The 22,032-nt window shown below is 43.1% G+C and overlaps 1 protein-coding gene across 3 annotated transcripts in view; it reads left to right on the forward strand.

Moving 5' to 3' along the window:
* The first annotated feature begins 278 nt into the window (after positions 1-278).
* L3MBTL2 (L3MBTL histone methyl-lysine binding protein 2) overlaps positions 279-22,032 on the forward strand; it is a 121,052-nt gene continuing 99,298 nt past the window's right edge. For 2 of the 3 annotated variants that reach the window (XM_030203028.1, XM_030203037.1), the window contains exons 1-3: positions 991-1,264; positions 7,996-8,209; positions 10,606-10,739. In XM_030203028.1, the coding sequence (XP_030058888.1) occupies positions 1,217-1,264; positions 7,996-8,209; positions 10,606-10,739 (396 nt within the window). In that variant the 5' untranslated portion in view covers positions 991-1,216. Of the gene's footprint in view, positions 357-990; positions 1,265-7,995; positions 8,210-10,605; positions 10,740-22,032 lie in introns of those variants that run through there. The other variant, XM_030203046.1, reaches the window with a different exon arrangement.

Raw genomic sequence — 22,032 nt, forward strand, 5'->3', positions numbered from 1 at the left:
CAATATAAACAGAAAGGAACACCCGACGCCCACATTGAAGAATCAATGGTGTTTCGGTCTATGACCTGGGTCTGAGGTAAATAGACGTAGCCGCAAGTACCTACAAAACAAAAAACACTGATGTTGAACAATGGTTTGCCACTCAAAAATGGAATTAATGCCATTAAAAACACCATAGTACTTGCATTATAAACCACTGACAGTGGTTCGACTTCCACGCATGTGTCTCAGCGCTATGCCTCTGGTCCCGCCCTCATTTCCTGTTTCCGGAAGGGCGGGACCACCAGACTCCGTCTCAGAGGCAAAGCTGAGACACATGCGAATTGCGAAGGGAGTCTGAAGCGCCGGACCCCGAGGTAAGATTTTTTTTAAATTACTGCCGGCACTTAGGAGGACAGATCGTGCTTCCACTTGGAGGGCAGAGAGAGAGGGAGGCGTGGGGGTGTGGAACTCGGAGGACGACGAGAAGGGGAGGGGAGGAGGGTGGTGGTGATGATTCTGTACTCACCTCCTGGCTTCCCTTCCCATTGGGCCGCCCTCTAACGTCATCGCCAGGGCAGACCAATGGGAACTGGGAAGCGAGTTAGGAACCCAGCCAGGCGTCCAGACGGAGGTGCAAATTAAGGATATAACTAGAAAAAAAAAGGCAAAATGCAAAAAAAACAAATACTTCAAAAATAAAAGAGAGAAACTCACTCAGCCATCATAGACCCTATTAAGGCTATTGGGAGCAAGAGTTCCTAAAAAAATGTATCCAGCATTACTCTTTTTTATATCTTAATAATTATAGGCCATCCGGAGCCCCTCGCCGTGGTGAGTGAGACACAGTTTCTAATACAACATATCTCAGGGGACGGTGTAAAAGCCATATGTAAACGACTGCCTAAAAAAAAAAAATGAAGATTTAAAAGTTTTTTGATGGAATCCGGGAAGATCCCGAGGATCCCGCTGTATCCGTTTTTTACCTCTTGCCTAAACTGCCTGAACAGACAAATAAGAGGTAGATGCCTTTAAGGTGACAGTATGATGGTTTAAAGTCACTTGGGTAGCCTGCAAAATAAATATTACAAACACTGCATCTTGTGCATGGATAGTGGCCTACAGAGGTTGCTTCAGTGGAAGGGACCTGCTGCACCCCTAGATATAAAGGAACCAAAAGGTCCTTTAAATTCTCACCTTGATGGAATTCAAAAAGAGGAGATTGATGTAAGCTTTAATGAATACTCAAAACATACCAATACTTCAAGATTATGGAACACAACAGGTAATCCCGTGTAGCTCAACGTGCTCTCTTGTATGCTTTCTTGATCACTGAATAGGGTAACCGCACTGTTGATATCTTTAAGACATATCAACAGCCTGGCATTTAAACTCTGAAACCGAGGAACAAATACGTCTAAGACGTAAAAACTGGCCCTCGGGGATAATATCACATAATTTATGAGGATGCCCACTCTGAAAATTGAAGCAGAGTATTTCTATCCATGGGCTTACAAAAAAATGGTATACTCAAAGCCTACGCAGGACTTGGAAGTCTGTAGATCCAAAAAAGTTATTGTGTGTGTATCAGAGTGACAGGGTGGAAAATATCTGTTCTTGGCTTCCAGGGTGGTATTTATGAATAACATCCAAGCCTGATGCAAATTTTTGACCTTTGCAGGAGTTTCTCTAAGGTTTGTTTTCCCATTCTCTTCATTTTATCATAGTCTTCTTTTTTTGAAAGATCCTTTAAACTTTCCCTTGATCGCTGGTACTAGTAGCAATAGGTTGCTTGTGACCAGTCCATAAGGACTTCCCTCTGCCTGTACTGCCACTCTGGAAACAGGAAGTAAAATCGGAGGCAATGGGACTGCCGGAGAGAGGGTCCCGCAGACCGGTTACAGGCAGCCTGTTTTCAGCGATGCTGGTACCAGTGATTGAGGGCAAGTTTAAAGGACCCCCAGGGGAGGGGGAGAGGGTGACGTGAGTGAGAGATGCCGAATCGAGGAGAAAGAGGGGAGTGAGTGAGAGATGCCATGCCCGTAGGGGGAGAGAAGGAAATGATTCCAGGACCTGTGGGGAAGAAGGAAGAGGTACTTGGCCCACAGGTTGGGGTGGACAGGTGAGAGAGAGAGAGGCTGAATTCTGGAGCAGAGTGTAGGAGAAAGGGAAGATGGAAGGAGGAGGTGCTGAACATGAGGAGGGATAGGGACACAGAGGGGTGATGCCAGACATCTGGGGAAGGATAGGGACACAGAGAGGCATTGCTGGACATATGGGAGGGATAGGGACACAGATGGAAGATGCTCAACATGGTGAGTGGATAGGAGTAGGGACACATGGCAAATACTGGACAAGGGTAGAAATCAACACAAAAGGAAGATGGATGGTGGACATGGAGAGAAGAAATAGCAAACAGACAAAGGCCCTGGCAAGAGAGTTAAGAGAAGACAGAGGCAAGCAGAAACTAGAGGCTGGAAAGAACACAATTAGAAAAACAAAATGACCAGAAGATAAAAGTAGAAAAAGGAATTTTATTTTATATTTATTGATTAGAATATGTCAATTTTTGGAATGTACATCTGCAAGAACTGGTTTGTAGACATTGTTGGGGCCTGTGAGAAAAACCTCCTGGGCCACCCTTGGCATCTCTAAAACTTCATCTAAAAAAAATTCCCAGTACATTTCTATAGGAGAAGCAATTATAACAGCTGCAGTTTAAGTACATTGATTTCACTATAACATATTGACTAAAGAAATTGTTCATTTCAAACTGTCTTCTCTCATCTCTTCTCCTGGTTAGACACACACACAGAGCTGCCAAGGAAGCTTGGTTTTCAGTAGGGAGATTTTAGGACACCTAGCCCACCCCAGTACCAACCCCAACCCCCCTTTACCTCCTGGCTCCACTCAAGGCAGGTGGTAGACATGATAAGGCCCAGGGCAGACGCTAAGGAGAGGTCCCTAAAGCTTGCTTTCAGATTGTCCCTCTTTCCACTTCAGGCAGCTTTGGGGCCCTCAGTAACATGGGGGCCCAGGGCAATTGCCTGGTTTGCCCACTCCTAATGCCAGTCCTGGCTCCATTCCCTGGCATTCCTCAATTCTGTGGCCCCGGGATCAACAAGCCACCCCCCTCTCTGGCAGCAGGAGATGCCTTAATAAAATATCATCCTCTCTTGCTGTGGGACCAGACTCTTAATAAGTGCTGTGAGATTTTATAGCTCTTATGGCAATACTGGTCCCCTGGGAGCAGCAGATGGCAGATGATGTCTTATTAACCCATCTCCTGCGTGCCGATGGCGGGGAGACTGCTGAGCAGGAGTTCTTGGCTCCTCAGCGGGAGTGCGGGAGATGACACGAAAAAGTGGGAGTCTCCCACTGAATGTTGGAGACTGTGCATATCTGTACAAAGTACATATGTTCAGGAATGCACACATTCACAAACAAGCATGTACACCTCCTGCCCCATCCCTCCATGCACATTTACATGCAGAGGGTTGGAAAGAATGTAATGAGCCATGCTCTGCATGCTTTTCATGCTAGTTTTATGCATCATATTGGTTTTTGATTTGATTTCATTTATTAACTTAATGTGCCGCTTAGCAGAGTAAGTATTAAAGCAGTTTATACAAGAAAAATATAACACACAACAATATTCTCAGTTATTACCTCAACTGAAATACAAGAGAATAAAAAAAATGAATAAATAAACATACATCTAGGTCTCATATGTCAAAAATAAAGGTATTAAAAAGTTGCTTCCTTATCGTTCTGTTAGACCGTTCCAGATGAGTGGGTTATGCCCCTGTACCAGAGACGAGGGTAAAGAACACTGACAGTGATTATCTCCCATATAAGGTGCGATACAGCCCTGGAACTTGCCAGTATTTCTGTGCCTTCAACAGATGGTGCAGGTGGTCTAGTGCAACAGGATTCAGATGATTATTTTTTTTTCATTGTTCTTGGCTCCCTGGAGCACAGGCTACTGCCTGTAAACCTGTGGTAGAGTCCTTGGGCAAAGGAACTCGCAGAGACTGGTCTAAAGACTTTTTCCACTGCTGGAGAGAGTTTTCTCATTGGGAGCCCCAAGCCTTGGCCTACAAGCTTTCACATGGTGAGGCACTGGTGTGACCACGAGAGATCCTAGGGCCCTAGGCCTCGTTCTCTGGGATTTGGCATGCTGAGGGGGTAGCTGGCTGAAGTTTCACTGAGCCATGGCCAGCAACGGTGAGTAAGGGGGGAGTTTTTCTCTGCCACACAGAGATGCCCTTAGGTTAGGTGTGGTGCTTGGGTGAGACCGGTGACAGGCTGTGGAGAAAGCTTTTCCCTCTATGCCTTCAGGTTGAAATTAATTTATGTGTTTGGTAGCAGTGGCCAGTGGTGATGCAAGGAGGAGCTGCTGGCAACACTGCTAAATGGGGGCTGTTCTTTTGGCGGCTCCTGAGGCTAGCAGCGATGTGAGGAATAGTCTGGAAGCAGCGCTGAGAGGTACCAGTGATCTCAGCAGAGCCAGAAGCTGGTAGGACCACATTTAATTAGCCCCTAGTGATAAGAGAAATAGAAAACCAAACCCTGAACATTCAAGCTTCAAGTCTGCATGCTGAACTTGCGGGTAGCAGCTCTGAGGAAGTGCCTTCATTGCTTTATGGGCTTTGCAGTTGAGGTTACTTTTAATGATTGACCAAAATTATAAGTGCTTTAAAAAAAATGGATAAGGTTGGTGTAGAGTGTCAGAGATTAAGCTCTCGTATGGCTGGCAGTCAGCTTTCAGGTAGTTTTTCAGGAATTTTTTTTTTTTTCCTTCAAGGAATTCTTCCCATAGTCCCAAATTCTAGTGTTTGATCACTCCCTGTTTTTTTCCCTTGGGCTGTACAAGGCCCCCCAGATTCCAAGGGGTTAGAGAGAAGTGAGTTCAGTGACAGGCCTTCATAGGGTCCCTACAGTGCACCTTGACCATGCCTACTGTTTAGAGGGTGTTGATCCCTACACTGTCATATGTATAAAACCTTCAGCCCTGCTAGTTTCAGGGGTTGAGGGGAGCCTCAGTTCTTGAAGTTCGTGGTCTTGAGATCGGATGCAGGTGATAGGCAGATTTACTCCCCTAGTTGCCAGACTTTCCTGATTTTAGCAGGAAGGACTTTTATATTGAGATGAAGCCAGGCCTTTTAGCTTGTAGATTGTTTTGGGATACTAGCCATGTTTGTATTGGTCTTTCTCTGTGTTATCTCCTCTAGGGGGTATAGTAGCTTCCAAGTGATCTAGTTGTCAACCTTTTTGTGAGATGCTGAATTGAGGAGAAGGAGGGGAGTGAATGAGTGATGCCATGCCTGTAGGGGGAGAGAACTATATGATGTGGGACTGGGGGAGGGGGGAAGGAAATGATTCCAGGACCTGTGGGGAAGAGGGAGAGGTACTTGGCCCATAGGTTGGGGTGGACAGGAGAGAGAGAGAGGCTGAATACCGGCTGGAGCAGAGTGCAGGAGGAAGGGAAGATGGAGGGAGGAGGTGCTGGACATGAGAGGGATAGGGACACAGAGGGGTGATGCCAGACATCTGGGGAAGGATAGGGACACAGAGAGGCAATGCTGGACACATGGGAGGGATAGGGACACAGAGATAGAAGATGCTCAGCATGGTGGTGGATAGGAGTAGGGACACATGGCAAATACTGGACAAGGGTAGAAATCAACACAAAAGGAAGATGGATGGTGGACATGGAGCGAAGAAATACCAAATGAACAAAGGCCCTGGCAAGAGAGTTAAGAAAAGACAGAGGCAAGCAGAAACTAGAGGCTGGAACCAACACAATTAGAAAAACAAAATGACCAGAAGATAAAAGGAATTTTATTTTATATTTATTGATTAGAATATGTCAGTTTTTGGGAATGTACATCTGCAAGAACTGGTTTGTAGACATTGCTGGGGCCTTTGAGAAAAACCTCCTGGGCCACCCTTGGTAGCTCTAAAACTTCATCTAAAAAAATTTCCCAGTACATTTCTATAAGAGAAGCAATTCTAACAGCTGCAGTTTAAGTACATTGATTTTACTATAACATATTAACTAAAGAAATTGAACCTTTCAAACTGCCCTCTCCTTTCATCTCTTCTCCTGGTCAGACACACACACAGAGCTGCCTAGGAAGCTTGTGGTAGTAAAAAAAACCCCAACAAATCTAGCCTGTTGAGTTTGCAGGGATAAAGTGAGCAGCTCCAGCAGTACAGCAAGGGTTGGTTTGAGTCTTTGAGTTTCTGTGAGTCTCCTTGACTCAGGTGCTGGTTGACATAGTTTAGCGTCTAGACTTGAAGCTTGAATGTTTAGAGTCTGGTTTTCTGTTAGCAAGTTTGTCAATAGTCTTGGAGTAATCCCACAAAGGGGCTATCTCACCTTTGTGTTTCACCATGTCTTGGGTTCTTTCCTAGTCTGATTTTACCTCAAATTCCAGTCTCTAAGAAGTGGGGCATTTGGTTCAGGGGGGGGGGGGGGGGAGGAGGAACTTCCTTGCATACCCTTGGCTTTCTCTTCCTCCTAGCTTGTTGCTTGCTTGAGGTTTTTGGTTTGGGGGAGCCCTTGAGGCACTCTCCTAGGGTTCCTGGTATGGCTGTTTGCCTATCCTGTTCTTACACGAGGGGACCGCAGTGAGGTGCTACTAATGCTACCAGTGTTGTCTGCAGGACAGTATTGTTGCACTCAGGTCTAATCTCCTCAGCATTGCTTGAGTACTGAGTTTCAGAGCTGAGTTATTTTTTCATTATACAGGCAAATCCATGGGCTTTAGCTCTTTCACGTCATGTATGCATTTTGTCAGCTACTGCCCTTCCTCTGTGAGAGTGAATGCTGCATCTGGGAAATTTTAGGTTGCTGGTTCATAAGGCTAATAGCAGTGCCACCTACTGAGTATGTTGTTCCCAGGTTCAGCTGTTGCAGTGGTAATCCCGAAGCTCAATAGTGCTTGTCTTGAAAGCACAGGGTGTGTTAGGGCCAAATCTTCACCCCATCCAGGAATGGACTCATCCAGCAGCAGGATTAGGAAGATGAAATTTATTCTTACCTGGTAATTTCCTTTCCTTGAGTCCTTTCTAGGCTAGGCCAGGACCTGTCTGGGATGACTCTGGCCTTCTCTTTTTATAGTTTGACGTCATAGGGGACTTCAGGTTTCCTGGAAGACAGACTTCTAGATCTGGCAGGGCTGGGAGCCTGATTGCTTCAGCTTGTCATGCGGCTTGTCTTAAGGCTACGATGGTAAGATGGCACTGTAAGTTGCAGTTTAAGACTGAGCTGTTACACAGTGCTTCAAGGCTGAGCTATAAGGCAATGCTGTATTGTACTGAGGTGTACTTGCTCTGTATTCTCTCACTTTCATCAGCATGTAATTTTGGCTTATTCCGTAACGTGAATTATAATGCTGATCAAGTCTTTCAAATCTGCTTTGTCAATAGTATATTGGCAGGCTTCAGGATTGCACTGCACCTTTATATGGGTGATATTATCAGTGTTCTCTGCCTCCATCTGCTGGTACAGGGACATAACCTCCTTGTCTTGACTGGACTGGTCTAGCAGGACTCAAGGAAAGGAAATTAGCTGGTAAGAACAAATTTCATCTTTGCCTGTGGAGTCAGTACTAAGAGTAGCTAGTTTGTTTGAATTAATTCCTACATTAGGTTGGACTGCCTCTCTTCACACTGTTCTTCATCCTAGTGCATGAGGGACATGAGCCATGAAATGACTCCGGGTCTCCTCAGTGGTAGCACACAGCACTGCCAGCATGCCTTGTGGCTTATCCCTACCCCCCCCCCCCCCAAAAAAAAAAAAAAATAGTGGTCTTGCAGCCATAAGAACGCTCCTTACTCTTTATTAAAGTTGCTAGGCAGCAGCAGCTGACATGAGGGTAAGCATACAGAAGCCTAAGAAAATAAAATGAAGAGATGACAGAAACACAAATGAGTGGAGTGCATTTTGTGCTCATGAGACTATGGGTTATATACAGGTTAGGCTAATTCATTGAATGTTTGAGCCAGGAAGATACATCGCTGGAGAGAATGGACATGGAGGTGGAGGAGGAGGATGGAGATTTAGAGCTCTTTGGGGGACTTAATAGTCTCCAAGGCTACAATAGCAGTTTGCCCAGCAATGACAGCTCTTCATTGGGGGAATCCATCGAGGAGGTGGCCAAGCAAGAGGACGGGGAACTGATGTCCTCACGGCTAGGCGAGGATAATGCCTCTGAACCAGGTAATTGCGTGTGTGTGCATGTATGCACGCTTTTCTTTTGGGGGGGGGGGGGGGGGATATTCTGTTTTGTCACCATTTAAGCTGAAGAACATCTTGAAGCTGTATTTGGCCCAAGCTTCACTTGTTCTTGTAGGTCTCGGTAATTTCTGTTTCTCATATCTCATTTTATCCCCAAACAGCCTTTGCTTCATGGCGGTGTGCCTAGGATTATCAGTGCCGTAAGACACCCGCTAAAATCATGTGGAAGTAACTTTTGTTATTGAAAAACTGTTATGGCCAAATTGTCTTTCAGTAATATAGTAACTTTCACTGCAGCTTTAGCATATATCTTACCACACAGAGTGCAGCATACCTTTATGAACTGTGGATGGCTGATTGTAGTGAACAAAAGCTAAATTACATGCAGTTAGAAAACAAATCATAGAACATTTTTGTTTGTTTTCATGCAGCACATATTTAAGCTTTGAATTCTGTTGCCAGAGGATGTGACTACCATAGGAATTTTAATCACCCTTCTGATCCTCTGGTAGAAAGTAGTAGGTTATGGAGGGTGAGGAGTCTGGCAGTGCTGGAACAGAACTCTCCATAGATAGCCTGGATGGATCAAGCTTTCTGGAATCTCAAGAGGGAAAATATTTCTTGATGTTCCCTGAGATTCTCTCATTTGGCTCTACTTTGTTGATCCGTTTTTATTGTAGGTGTATTGAGATGAGAGGGCTAAAAAATGACATATTTCACATTCACCATTGCTGTTTTTCTTGGATAATGTGTGCATTAGTAATATAGTTTAGAGATGAGGATGGGGTAACTGCTTGATTTAGTTTTGTGGGCTATGGGTATTTTGGGTTTATTTATTTGTTCACCATATTATACTGCAATGGGCCTCCACTTAGGCATCTAAGCGGTTTACAAGAAATTAAAATGAGGGAAAGGTTTAAAGATGGAGAGGCATGGAAAGGGGAATTTAGTCATGACAGAGAAAAGATTCAGAGAAGAGGTGGGTCTTAAGCAGTTCCTTAAAAGGTGTGATAGTGGACTGGTTTCTGATATGGAGGGGGAAGGTCGTTACACAGTTTAGGGCCCAGATATCTAAAGTCAGAGTATTGTGAGATGTGGAAAGTGAGGGTATGATCAGAAGATTGTCAGTTGATTGGGGGCAACATAAGGGAGTGTAACGGATGTTTTTCATTATGCTGTTTTCTGTTGTTTTGATCTTGTTCCATGGTTTTTCTTTGAGACTCAAATATTTTGTTGGTCTTAGGAAGATATGCTTGTAATTTTCTTTGTATTGGATATGTTATGGATTAATCTTGTAGCTTTCTGATGAGTACGTGGTGTAAAAATTTGAAAGGCCAATAATAATAATAACAATTATTAAGCCATGAAATCTGTTGGCAGGAAGATTTGGTCAAGGCAAAGACCATAGTGGGATTCAGAACAGGTTTAGATGCATTTCTTGATGCAAAGTCCATTAAAAAATTCATTAATCAGCCAGATGGACTTGGGAGAGCAGTGGTTCATCCATGGAAATGAGCTATGAGAAATAGATCTTTGGGTCATTCCATGCCAAGTGGTCTAAAATTAAAAAAAAGTTCCCACCATCATGTTCTCCAGTTTTGTTCAAATTTCATCTGTTGTATGAGTCAGGTGTTAAACGAAGTTTCCCAAAATTAGAGGTCTCTAACTGCAATAGTTGCAGATCTAGACCCCCTCTTCTGAAAGGTTGTCAGTCCATGAGCGCGCAGCATTTACCAAAATGCCATTTTTGGGGTCTAATAAAATCCAAACACATTGATAAGAATGGCAAAAAAATTCAAATCCTGTACAGTTTTTGATGAAAGCTCCGATGAAATACATTTTAACATTATGGATGCAAAATCCAGTCAAACAAGTTGACTCAAAGTGTGCATCAAAATTGGGAAACTTCGTTTAACACCTGACTCGTGCAACAGATAAAATTTGAACAAAATTGGAGACATGATGGTGGGAAGGTTTAGACCACTTGGCATGGAATGACCCTTTTGGGATTTGCTGGCCCTCGTGTCTTGGACTGGCCACTTTCAGAAACAGGATGCTGGGCTTGATGGACCTTGGTCTGACTCAGCATGGCTGTTCTAATGGTAATGTATTAACATATCTGTCTGCCTCTCCTCTTGGGAAAGTGTTGCAGAAGAGATATTAAACCTGGAATCCAGTGCTATGTCATAGTCTGTTATTTTGGTCTAATTAAAGATAAAATTTCCTGTAAATAATTGAGTTCTCTGTAGGACCAGTACAGGTACTACGTCTTGGCACACCTGAAAAGAAGCTAATAGGATTTCAGTCTAGCTGAGGAAACCTGTACCTTGGAAGACCGTGGGTCTGTGATTCATGGTTTTTCCTTCCCTCTTCCCCAGCTATCTGTGAAATGTGTGGCATCGTGGGCACAAAAGATGCCTTCTTTTCCAAGACCAAGCGCTTCTGCAGCGTCTCTTGCTCCCGCAGCTACTCCTCCAACTCCAAGAAAGCCAGCATTCTTGCCAGACTGCAGGTCAGTACGGCACCCAGCATCTCTGCCAGGTGACAGATCTCTTTTATAATCCCTTTTTCTTTTTCGGTAATTATAGATTGCTCCTGGATAAAATGTAATGTTGGGTTGGTGTGACTTTTTACAGCTTTATTCAGTTGAAGCTGCCTCTCCTCTCCTCTTCTTTTATTTATTTATTTGCTGCATTTGTATCCCACATTTTCCCACCTCTTTGCAGGCTCAATGTGGCTTACATTATGCCACCGTGACAATCGTCATTAGCGGAATGAGAAGAACAAAGTATTATTTCAATTAAGGTACATAAAGATTTCATTAAAATTAGAAATAAAGAAATAATTAATACATTACAGATATTCAAAGAGTAAAATGACAATATGATTAAAGTAACCAATGTAAGGAATTCAGTGTTGATTAGTTCTAATACAGATGTGAAATGAGTCTTTTATGAAGAATTCTTATTATTGGTCTTGTTGAATAAGTTCGTTTTCAGTGACCTCTGGAAAGTTGTTAGATTGTGTGTTGTTTTCAAGGTATTCGGCAGTGCATTCCAGCGTTGTACGCAGATGTAGGAGAAGCTAGATGCATATAATGATTTGTATTTGAGTCCCTTACAGTTAGGGTAATGGAGGTTTAAGAAAGTACGTGAAGAACTTTTAGTATTTCTTGCTGATAGGTCTATAAGGTCTGACATGTAAGTCGGGGCCTCTCCATGGATGCTTTTATGAGCTAAGGTGCAAATTTTGAATGTAATTCGGTCTGTTAATGGAAGTCAATGTAATTTTTTCCTAAGGGGTCTAGCACTTTTGTATTTCACCTTTCCAAATATAAATCTGGCTGCGGCATTTTGGGCTGTCTGAAGTCTCTTAATAATTTGGACTTTACATCCGGCATAGATGGAGTTACAGTAGTCCAAATGACTCAGTACGAGTGATTGCACAAAGTTACGCTCCCTTGGGAAGAAAGGCTTCACTCTTTTTAACTTCCACATTGTGTGGAACATCTTCTTTGTTACATTTTTTGCATGACTATCTAAACTAAGGTTACGGTCAATTGTAACTCCTAGGAGTTTCAGGGTGTCTGCGACGGGAAGAGTGTGATTTGGTGTAATTAGTTCTGTTGTAATGCGATGAAAGGATAAGGCATTGTGTCTTTTCCGCATTAAGTTTCAATTGGAATGCATCCGCCCATGAATTCATTATTTGGAAGCTATGGTTGATTTTATTTGTGATTTCTGATAAGTCTTTTTTAAACGGGATATATATCGTAACATCATCAGCATAGATGTATGGGCTTAAGCCTTGGTCGGATAGTGATTTGGCTAATGGTAGCATCATCAAATTAAAGAGGATTGGTGAAAGTGGCGATCCTTGAGGCACACCAATTCAGGTTTCCATGGCGATGATATAATCGATTTTGATATTACTTGGTAAGTTCTTGCAGTTAGAAAGCTACGGAACCAATTCAAAATATTTCCTCCAATTCCGAAATATTCCAGAATGTTCAGTAGACTATCATGGCTAACCATATCAAACGCACTAGACATGTCAAATTGTAGGAGGAGAACATTACTGCCAACTGCAATGGTTTGTTTGAATTTAGTTAGAAGTGTTATAAGTACTGTTTCAGTACTGTAGTTAGCACGGAATCCAGATTGAGATGCATGTAGAACTGAAAAATTATTTAAATAATCAGTAAATTGTTTAGTGACTAGACTTTCCATTAGTTTGACTACAAGAGGGATGGAAGCAACTGGGCGGTAGTTAGTTATATCATTCAGTTTTTTCTTCAGGTCTTTGGGGATAGGTGTGAGTAATATATTGCCTTTATCCATAGGAAAATGTCCATGTTGAAGCATGTAATTTAAATAGGAGGTGAGGTCTGTTATAAAACGTTGAGGAACAGTTTTTATTAAGTAGCTAGGGCATGTGTCTAATTTGCAGTGGGACTTGGTAAATTTATTGGTCACTTGGGTGATTGTTTCTTCCTTCAATAAATTGAAATTCGTCCAGATTCAGTCAGCTGGATATTCATCAGTAGCAGGGTCCAAGCAGTTAATAAATTTTTCATAATCGGTTGAGTTAAGTGGTAGGGTGGATCGTAGCTTAATAATTTTCTCATGGAAGTAGGTGACTAATTCATTTGCCAAAGGGGTATCTATATTGGTAGTGGTAACCGGAGTGGTATCAAGAAGACTGTACGAATTGGAATAACTTATGTGTATCCTTATATTCTGGTCCAATTTTGGATTTGTAGTATGACCTTTTATTTTGTCTAATTGTATATTTGTATTTTCTTAGCATTTGTTTCCATGCTTTGAATGTGTATCCATCTTTCTTTTTGTTCCATGCTTGTTCAAGTCTTCTTACTTGGGTTTTAATTTTTTCAGGTCTTCATTAAACCAAGGTAGTGAGCTATGTCTACGCGATGTTCTTGTTTGTGATGGTGCTATTGTGTCAAGTATGTTCTCTATAGTCCCAATTTAGAAGGTAATGATTGGAAGTTGTTTGTATTGACAATTTGTTCATGTAGAACTGGTGCCAGAAAAATACCGGATCAGCATGACCTCTTGTGGTGTAAGTTTTACGTTCTTGTTTCTGGACCAGATTTTTCTTCCGCCAATGTATGGATGAGTTTAATTTAAAGTGGTCTGACCATGGTATCTCAGTCCATTTGATGTCTATTAGTGTAAAGGTTTGATCTAAAGAAAATTTGTGTGTGATGAGGTCAAGCGTGTGTCCTTTCTTATGCGTTGCTTGAGTATTAATCCAATTGAATTCCCATAGTTGGAGAAAGTCCCTTGCATTCTTGAGTATTCTTTGCATTATGGTCTTCTAGGTGCAAGTTTATGTCCCCTAATATTAGAAGATTAGAATTAGTACACAGGCATTAGAAATGATGTCCATGAATTGTGGTTGGCATTCTTGCCAATTTCCTGGTGGTCTGTAAAACAAAATAATATTTAAATGGTCTAGCAAGGTGGAATGGTTTATACTAATGGACGCGATTTAGAGTTGTGGTGTTATGGATTCAGTTATAGTTGTTGCTTTAAGATAAGATTTGTAAATTAATGCAATGCCTCCTCCTCTCTTTCCCTTTCTCGGCCAGTGAGTAATTTTGTAGCCTGGTGGGCAAAGATCCAGCAATATTCGGTCATTTTGAACATGAATCCAAGTTTCGTTGATGATTAATAGATCTAGGTTATCATTAGTAATCCAGTCTGTTATTATAGTTGTTTTGTTAACAGCAGATCTGGCATTTGTATATCCTAACTGGATTGTTTGGAAGGGATCATTGAGATTTGAGATTATGTTGAATTTTCTTAGATGTCTATTTGCTGATGGTGGAGATTTGTTATATCCATTTTTTCCTTTATCTTGATGGTGTTCAAGTGAGGAGGTGATTCCATTGTTTTGGCTATTGTTGTTGTTGTGGCGGTATGCATTATGTCTGGTTGGTCGATAAGGCAGATGTATTGTGGGAATGCTATTAGTTTCCGATAGGGGGGTGGTTAGTATGTGATGAATTAGGGTAAGTGAGTAGATAGTGAAGAGTAGTTTAGTGATGTGATATCTTGATATTATTTTGTAAGGGATGTTTGATTGATAGCGCTTGATAGTTGAAGTAACTTTGTAAGGCTAAGTGCTTTGAAAATGAGCCCCATTGTAGGGTATTTGAAATCGATATTTCAATAGTGTTATAAATTCACAGTTATTTATATTTCAATTAGTAATGTAATTTAATGAAAGGCAATATGATGCAGATGTATCAGTAGAAGGTCAGAAGTCAGCAGAAACAGTAATTAATACAGATCAGTATGGTACCTCTATGTGAACTTAACTAAGCAATATGCAAAAAACAGGCAGTAGTAAGATCCAAATTTTGAGTCGCTCCGCTTCAGCAACAGGCCATCTGAATTTAACAATCAATGTACAGTACCATCTGAGTTTAAGCTAAGCAATATATAAATCCAGTTAGTGGTAAAAAGCCAGATTTTGAGGCTCTTCACTTCAGCTACAAACTATCTGATGCCATTTATACACGGCCTTTGCTTAATGAAAACAGTTGCTCACTTTCCATTAGGGTTGTTGCAGTGACTAAGAGTGATGGTCAGCATAGTATTAGTAATGGTCTTATTAGTTGTAGTAGTATTAATCGTTGTGATTAAGTAGACAAGTTGGTGTCTCATAAATTGTTTTAATCTCACAGTTGGGATTGCAGTACCCTTGAGTGGACGTTAACAAGTGGTCCTGGCGCTTAGGTGGTCCATCGTTGCCATTCGAGTCAGTGAGTCATGGCAGATCATGTTCCCTTCGGTATCGGACAATAATTCTAGCGCCTATCTGATTAAAGTGGCGGTCGATGAAACTTGTGCAGACGCGCTTATCTTCAGCAAATACACCGCCCCAGACCTGTTGCACACTTCCAGTCCAGGCCTAACCACGTGGCTCAGGGCCGAGGATCAATGAGTGTGGAGCTGCACAGAGGTGTCCACCCGGCAAGGGGTGTGGAGCGGGAATCCCAGCTGTGATTCCTCTAACTGAGGGCTAAAGCAGCGCTTCCTCAGCTGTAGATAGCCGATCCTAACAAGTACGCTGCCGCAGACCGTTGCAAACTTCCAAGCCAGGTCCCAACCTCGTGGCGCGGGGCAGAGGATCAATGAGTGTGGAGCTGCATAGAGATGCCTACCCGGCAAGGGGCGTGGAGCGAGGGAACCCTAGCCGTGATTCCTCTAACTGAGGACTAAAACAACGCTTCTTCAGCCGTAAATAGCTGATCCTCAACAGGTATGCCACTCCAGATCCGGTACACTCTTCCAAGCCAGGTCCAACCTCGTGGCGCGGGACAGAGGATCGATGAGCGTGGAGCCGCACGGAGATGTCTACTCGGCGAGTAATTTGGAGCGAGGGAACCCCAGCCGTGATCCTCTGGCTAAGGACTAGAAATAGCACTTCATCAGCCATATATAACCGGATTGAGTCGAGAAACCGCAATCGATCAGGATCGTTGCCCACCTTACCGGACTCGCACGATCAGGACCGTTGCCAGTTGACAGCAGGTAAGATGAACCCTATTACGGGATGATACTGGCGTTGCTGATGGTGGGGATGGATGGTTCGATCATTCGGTCAGACAGCTGTTATATGGAACTTGTCCTGAGCCAGTTATTGGGGTCTCAGGTCACAGGTTTTCTGTTCTCGGTTCGGAGCTCATATTAGTCTGACTGTTCTAGCCAGGCGCCATCTTGGAACATCGTACCCATTATCCGTTTGATTTAATTTTAAATTCCTATGGCCAAATACCAGCTTTGAGACTAGGGAGCCTGTTGTCAATTTCTTGGACAGACATCCTGCTTCACACAATACCCAAATAGGCTGATAAGCTTCATTGTCACACATGAACCTTATTCTACCACAACATCACCTTGTATTTGTTCATACCGGAATTGGCAAACGCCGGTACGGTACTATGTAAGCCACATTGAGCCTGCAAATAGGTGGGAAAATATGGGATACAAATGTAACAAATAAATAAATGATAACAATGTATCTACCCAAAATCCTCCTTAGAACACCTCCAGACCCAAATGCCATATTTGATGATACTCAATGAAGTTGATTCTTAATTTAATCCCACTTATCCCAAATCTTCTTGGTCATAGCTTCATTGTCTTAACTCCTATCCTGCTATTTTGAGTTTTGTTGTGTGTCCTTTCTGTCTGTCTTTGTTAGACAGAGAGCAGACTCCCAGGAATAGGGACTTTACACTATCCTGCTTATAATCGAAAGAGAAAAACGCCTATATTGCGACCCAAATCGGGAGATGGGCGTCTTTCTCCCGTGGGCGCCCAAATCGGTGCCCCAACTGACCAGATGACCACTGGAGGGAATCGGGGATGACCTCCCTGGACTCCCCCAGTGGTCATTAACCCCCTCCCACCAAAAGAACCCCCACTTTAAAAACTTTTTTTTCCAGCCTGTATGCCAGCCTCAAATGCCGTACCCACCTCCATGACAGCAGAATGTGTTCTATCCTGAGACAGCCTTTCCCTGGTTCTGATGTGGCTCTCGGGTGAGTGTGACCCCTTTTCTGTTATGCGCACTGCAGAGTCGCATCAGCAATGCATTGTGGTGGGTGTAGGGTATTGGGCTCCGTGATTCCACTAGCTTGTGGCAAATGCTCACGATGTTGGTATTTGGTAGGCTCTACTCCCATGGTGCTTTTCCCCCTGCTGACTGGGTCAGAGTGTGCCCTGTTTTGTTTCCGGTAGTCCATGAGGTAGTGGCCATTTTTGTAAGCCAGTTTTAGATCCCTTTCACGTTTTAGCCACGTTACAGAACTTAGTTCTTACCTTGAATGTGGCTGAAAGAGGGCATTGTACACCATTCTGCCAGCTCTGACCTACTGCTAATCTCAGTACCAGGGAGACTCGTTGCCAGTGGGGCACAACCTCTGATCTGCAGTTAACTGTGAGTAAGCGTGCTTATTCCAATAAAGGACGTTTTCGAAGAGATTAGTCTTCAGGTGCCAACTGGTGTGCCAATGTTATATAGCAGCAACAAGTCCTAGAGGCCTGTGTATATGCAGGTCCCTGGAGCACTTTTAGTGGGTACCACAGTGCACTTCAGCCAGGTGGACCCAGGCCCATCCCCCCTACCTGTAACACTTGTGCTGGTAAATGGGAGGCCTCCAAAACCCACTTTACCCACATGTAGGTGCCCTCTTCACATCTAAGAGCTATGGTAGTGTTGTACATTTGTGGGGAGGGGGGGTTGGGTGCTCAGCACCCGTGGTAAGGGAGCTATGCATGTGGGAGTGTTGTCTGAAGTCCACCGCACTGACCTCTAGGGTGCCCATTTGGTGTCCTGGCATGTCAGGTGGGTGAATGTACTACGAATCGTGGCCCCTTCCATGACCAAATGGCTCTGATTAAGACGTTTTTGAGCTGGGCGTTTTTAGTTTCCATTATCGCTAAAAAAAACAAATGCCCAGCTGGAAAACGTCCATTTTTTTCGAAAATACGGTCTGTCCCGCCTCTTCACGTACCCGTTTTCGGAGATAGGCGTTCGATTATGCCCCTCCACGTATCTCTGTATGACACTGCATTCGTCCAGTATATACTATACAAATCAAAATATACAGACAAGACACAGAGAAACACTTAGGCCAGTGGTACCCAGTATAGTTGGGGTTATTTGTATCTTTTTGGTATCAGATTTCATCTTGGTACTCAGTGTCAATCTTGACTGTCTTTGTGTATAATTGGAGGTTCCTATCATACTTTGACACATAACTGTATGATTCTGGCCAAGTCCTGTAGTACCGGGAAATAGCATATTTTTGTTCCTGCTCTTAAAGGTACGGTTTTATTTGTTTAAAATATTTATAACTGCACCATCTGCAGCTCTGGGTAAGGAACAAATACACATTGGTTAGAGCACTGATTTGAGAACCAGGGAAGTTGGGGTTCAAATCCCTTCGACGACTTATGATCTTGGGTGAGTCACTTAACCCTCCTTGCCTCAGGTACAAACTTAGACTGTAAGCCCTCCGGGGACAGGGAAATATCAGCTGTACCTGAATGTAACAAATAAATAATAAATAAAACCACTGAAGACATTACATTAAAATTCATCAATTAAATCAAAGACAGCACATCATCTTCTTCCAAATAAAACCATATCTCTGTGTGTAATTTTGTTAGGTTTGTTTGTTGGACACTCTTACGCATCACATTCAAAGAAAACCATATTTGTGCTATGCTTTCAGGACATTTTCATGAGTAATTTTATTTTCTTAGGTTGTGTGTTCATTATCCCATCTTAAATTGTTCTTTAGGAATCCTGATTAACAAAAAACAATTAAGGGGCCTGATTTTATAACAGGACACCTCCATGAGAAATCTAAAAAGGACCCCATTTTTATAAGGGCAGTATTGGTGCCCAAAAGACTCCCAGAACCAGCCTCTGCATTGTGCACATACCGAAGCACTTACACCTCCTGCAGAGCACCTGTAAGTGTGTGTATGTGTGTTTACTCTACACGTGCTCTTCTATTATAAAATATGTGCATTCATCACAACTCTGACCCATTCTGCCCAGACTGTTCTCCAGGGAATACCTACTCGCCGCACGTGTAAAGTAGGTGCATTTTTTTTATTATAGCACATACTTCATGTATATCACAGGATAATTTTATAAAAGCCCCTTTCTGCTTGTGAAAAAGCCTTTGTAAGATTATCCCTAAAAAGTGTTACTTTTTTATTTATTTTTTTTATTTTCTGTGGGTACACATGTGTCTACTTGTGTAAATTGCACTTCTGAATATTGTCCAGCATTCCAGCAGGGTACTAGGATAAATTTTTAGCTGCTAAGGTGACCATACTAACTCTCCTGTTTACTAAGCCGCGAGACAATGCCAGCACAGCCTATTCAAAGTTAATGGGCTGTGTTGGCTTTAGCGCACGGCAGTCACTAGCGAGGCATAGTAAATGGAGGTAAGTTAAGCACTGGCATGTGTGTTTAGTGACCCTATCCGTATAGGTAGTGGACTGAATGTATATGTAATGCAGTGACCCTGGTATCTGTTTTAACAGTTGAATATTGCCACTAAATGGATCGTTTTGAGGCCTGCCTCTGCCCTACCCTGCCTCACAATTTTATGGGTAGTATCTGGCCATTTACAGATATAAACAGTTTGATACTATCTGCATAATGTTTGAAAATATACTACTACTACTACTTAACATTTCTAGAGCGCTACTAGGGTTACGCAGCGCTGTATAGTTTAACAAAGAAGGACAGTCCCTGCTCAAAGGAGCTTACAATCTAACGGACGAAATGTCAAGTTGGGGCAGTCTAGATTTCCTGAATAGAGGTATGGTGGTTAGGTGCCGAAGGCGACATTGAAGAGGTGGGCTTTGAGCAAGGATTTGTAGATGGGCAGGGAGGGGGCCTGGCGAATGGGCTCAGGGAGTTTATTCCAAGCATGGGGTGAGGCGTTGATAAGCAAATTATGGGGCCCTGTTACTAAGCCACGCTAAAAAGTGGCCTGCACTATCCCCAGCAGGGGTCTTTCCTGCATGCTGAGGCCACTTCTAGCACGGTGATAAAACGGGCCTCATTTTCCATTTTTACTATTAATGGCCACACGCTAATTTCCCCATTAGCAAATAGCCATTAGTGTATAGTCCTTACCACCACCTATTTTGTAGGTAGTAAGAGCTCCCGCACTAACCACGTGCTAATTGGTTAGTGCAGAGCACACACCTAGTGACCTCCCCCAGACAACCTCCCAGCGTTAGAAAATAAATTCTATATTTTAGTGTGTGTGGGTAGTGCGCGCTGATCCCAAAACAAGCGCGGGACGTAGTGCTTTTTAACCTGCGGTAAGCATGTTTTAGTGTGAACCGCAGCTTAGTAAAAGGACCCTTATGTGTTCAACTGCTAATAAAGGCATAATTTTCTTTGAATATTGGCAGATACATGTTGTGTAACAGTCTGTGTACTCTTGTACTCTCTGAGATGTATAGACACTGTTTTTCCATGGCAAGGAAAAGGGGATGTTCTTCAGAGTTAGGAGTATGTGAATTTTGGATTGCTATAGTCCACTATTGCTCTGCTCTCACAGGCACAACTATACTGGAATCTAATTTTAGACAAAGCAAGGACTAATGGGGGGAATTCTAAAGGTGGCACTTTACTGATTAAAAAATTGTGTTTTGCAGTCGTGGATGGTTCCTTAACCACCTACTTATTGGAAGTGGAGTAGTCAGGTTAATCAGCTCTTAGGGCCCCTTTTACAAAGCAGCGGTAAGCCCAATGTGGGCTTATCACTCGTTAAAAAGGAAGTACTGCTGGGCTACCACAGCAGCCTGACAGTAGTTTCCACCCCCAGCATGCCATATGGCACTACAAAAATATATTTATTTTTTGTAGCGCCGGTGTGTACCCCGGCGGTAATCACTGCCTGGTTACTGCTGGGTTAGCGCAAGTGCCCTTACCGCCACCTCAGTGGATGGGCGGTAAGGGCTCCCTCCCAAAATGGCCATGCGGCAAGTGCTGTACTTGCACAAGGCCTACCATTTACCTGCTGCGGTGAAAGGGGGCCTCGGCGCTCATCAAAAACACATGCCGATGCCAGCACAGGCCCCCTTTTGCTGCAGCTTGGTAAAAGGGGCCCTTAGTTTGGGAGGCTTGGGAAGCATGTACTTCTTTTAGACGTAAATAACGCTTTCCAATGATTTGGGATAGCTACATTCAACATAAGTCGCCACGGGGAAGGAGTGTTATTTTGATTGATTTATAGCTTGCTCACCTTGGAAATTGGTGGTTATTTAGTTCTTTTATTTCTCGTAGGGCCCCTTTTACAAAGTGGCGGTAGGTCTACCATATGTGTAGCAAGAGCTAAATTGAAACTACCGCCTAGTTAGTGCGCCCACCCGGCAGTCATTTCGAAGTTTGTGCACGCTATTTCCTGCAGTAGAAAATATTTTTTTTATTTTCTGCCATGGTGTTCGTTCCTGGCATGGCCACATTGGTGAGCGCTGCATGAGTACCGCACATATAGCCCGTGAGCCCTTACCACTTGGTCAGTGGGTGGTGGTAAGGGCTCAGGCAGAAAATAGCCATGCGCTACTTTTAATTTTAGCGCACCGCCATTTATTTCACCCATTAAAAAAGTACTTTTTTCTCAGCCACGGTAAAAAATGGCTCCGCGCGTGCCAAAAACACACACCCACACTACTGCAGGCCGCTTTTTACCGTGGCTTAGTAAAAGGACCCCCTAATGCTCTGTTACTTTTGTTCTTGAATCACCGGAAGCCATAAGAAACCAGGCTGATGGTGGTGATAGATTTTGTTGGTTTGGCATGGGGGAAGGGTATAAATGACAAAACTGATGAGACGAATTTGTCTGTTTCTTTTTATTGTTGATACTAGCAATGTTCTAATTATGTAACTTATGTAACTTTTACTTGCGTATATTTTATTCTGCTTTGCCGTTGGCTCATCAATAAAAAATGTTTTCTATGCATGTGTATGCCATTCTGAGTTTGTCACATTTGATGGGCCTTTACAACATTTAGATATCTTTCCAGATACAGCAGGTAAAATAAAATAGTTTGACACTTAATGATGATTTGATTTCTGTATCTGCTGTGCAGAGTACACCACAGTGCATCTCACAGGTGTTTCATGGGTTGCTGGGTTATAAAAATGTATGTGGTTTGAAAGCCTGTAGGCAAAAGCTGTGAACTTTGGGGAATCTGTCATTTTCATCTCCAAGGTAAAATATTTGC

Source organism: Microcaecilia unicolor, chromosome 1 (assembly GCF_901765095.1).
Source record: "Microcaecilia unicolor chromosome 1, aMicUni1.1, whole genome shotgun sequence".
NCBI lineage: Eukaryota > Metazoa > Chordata > Amphibia > Gymnophiona > Siphonopidae > Microcaecilia > Microcaecilia unicolor.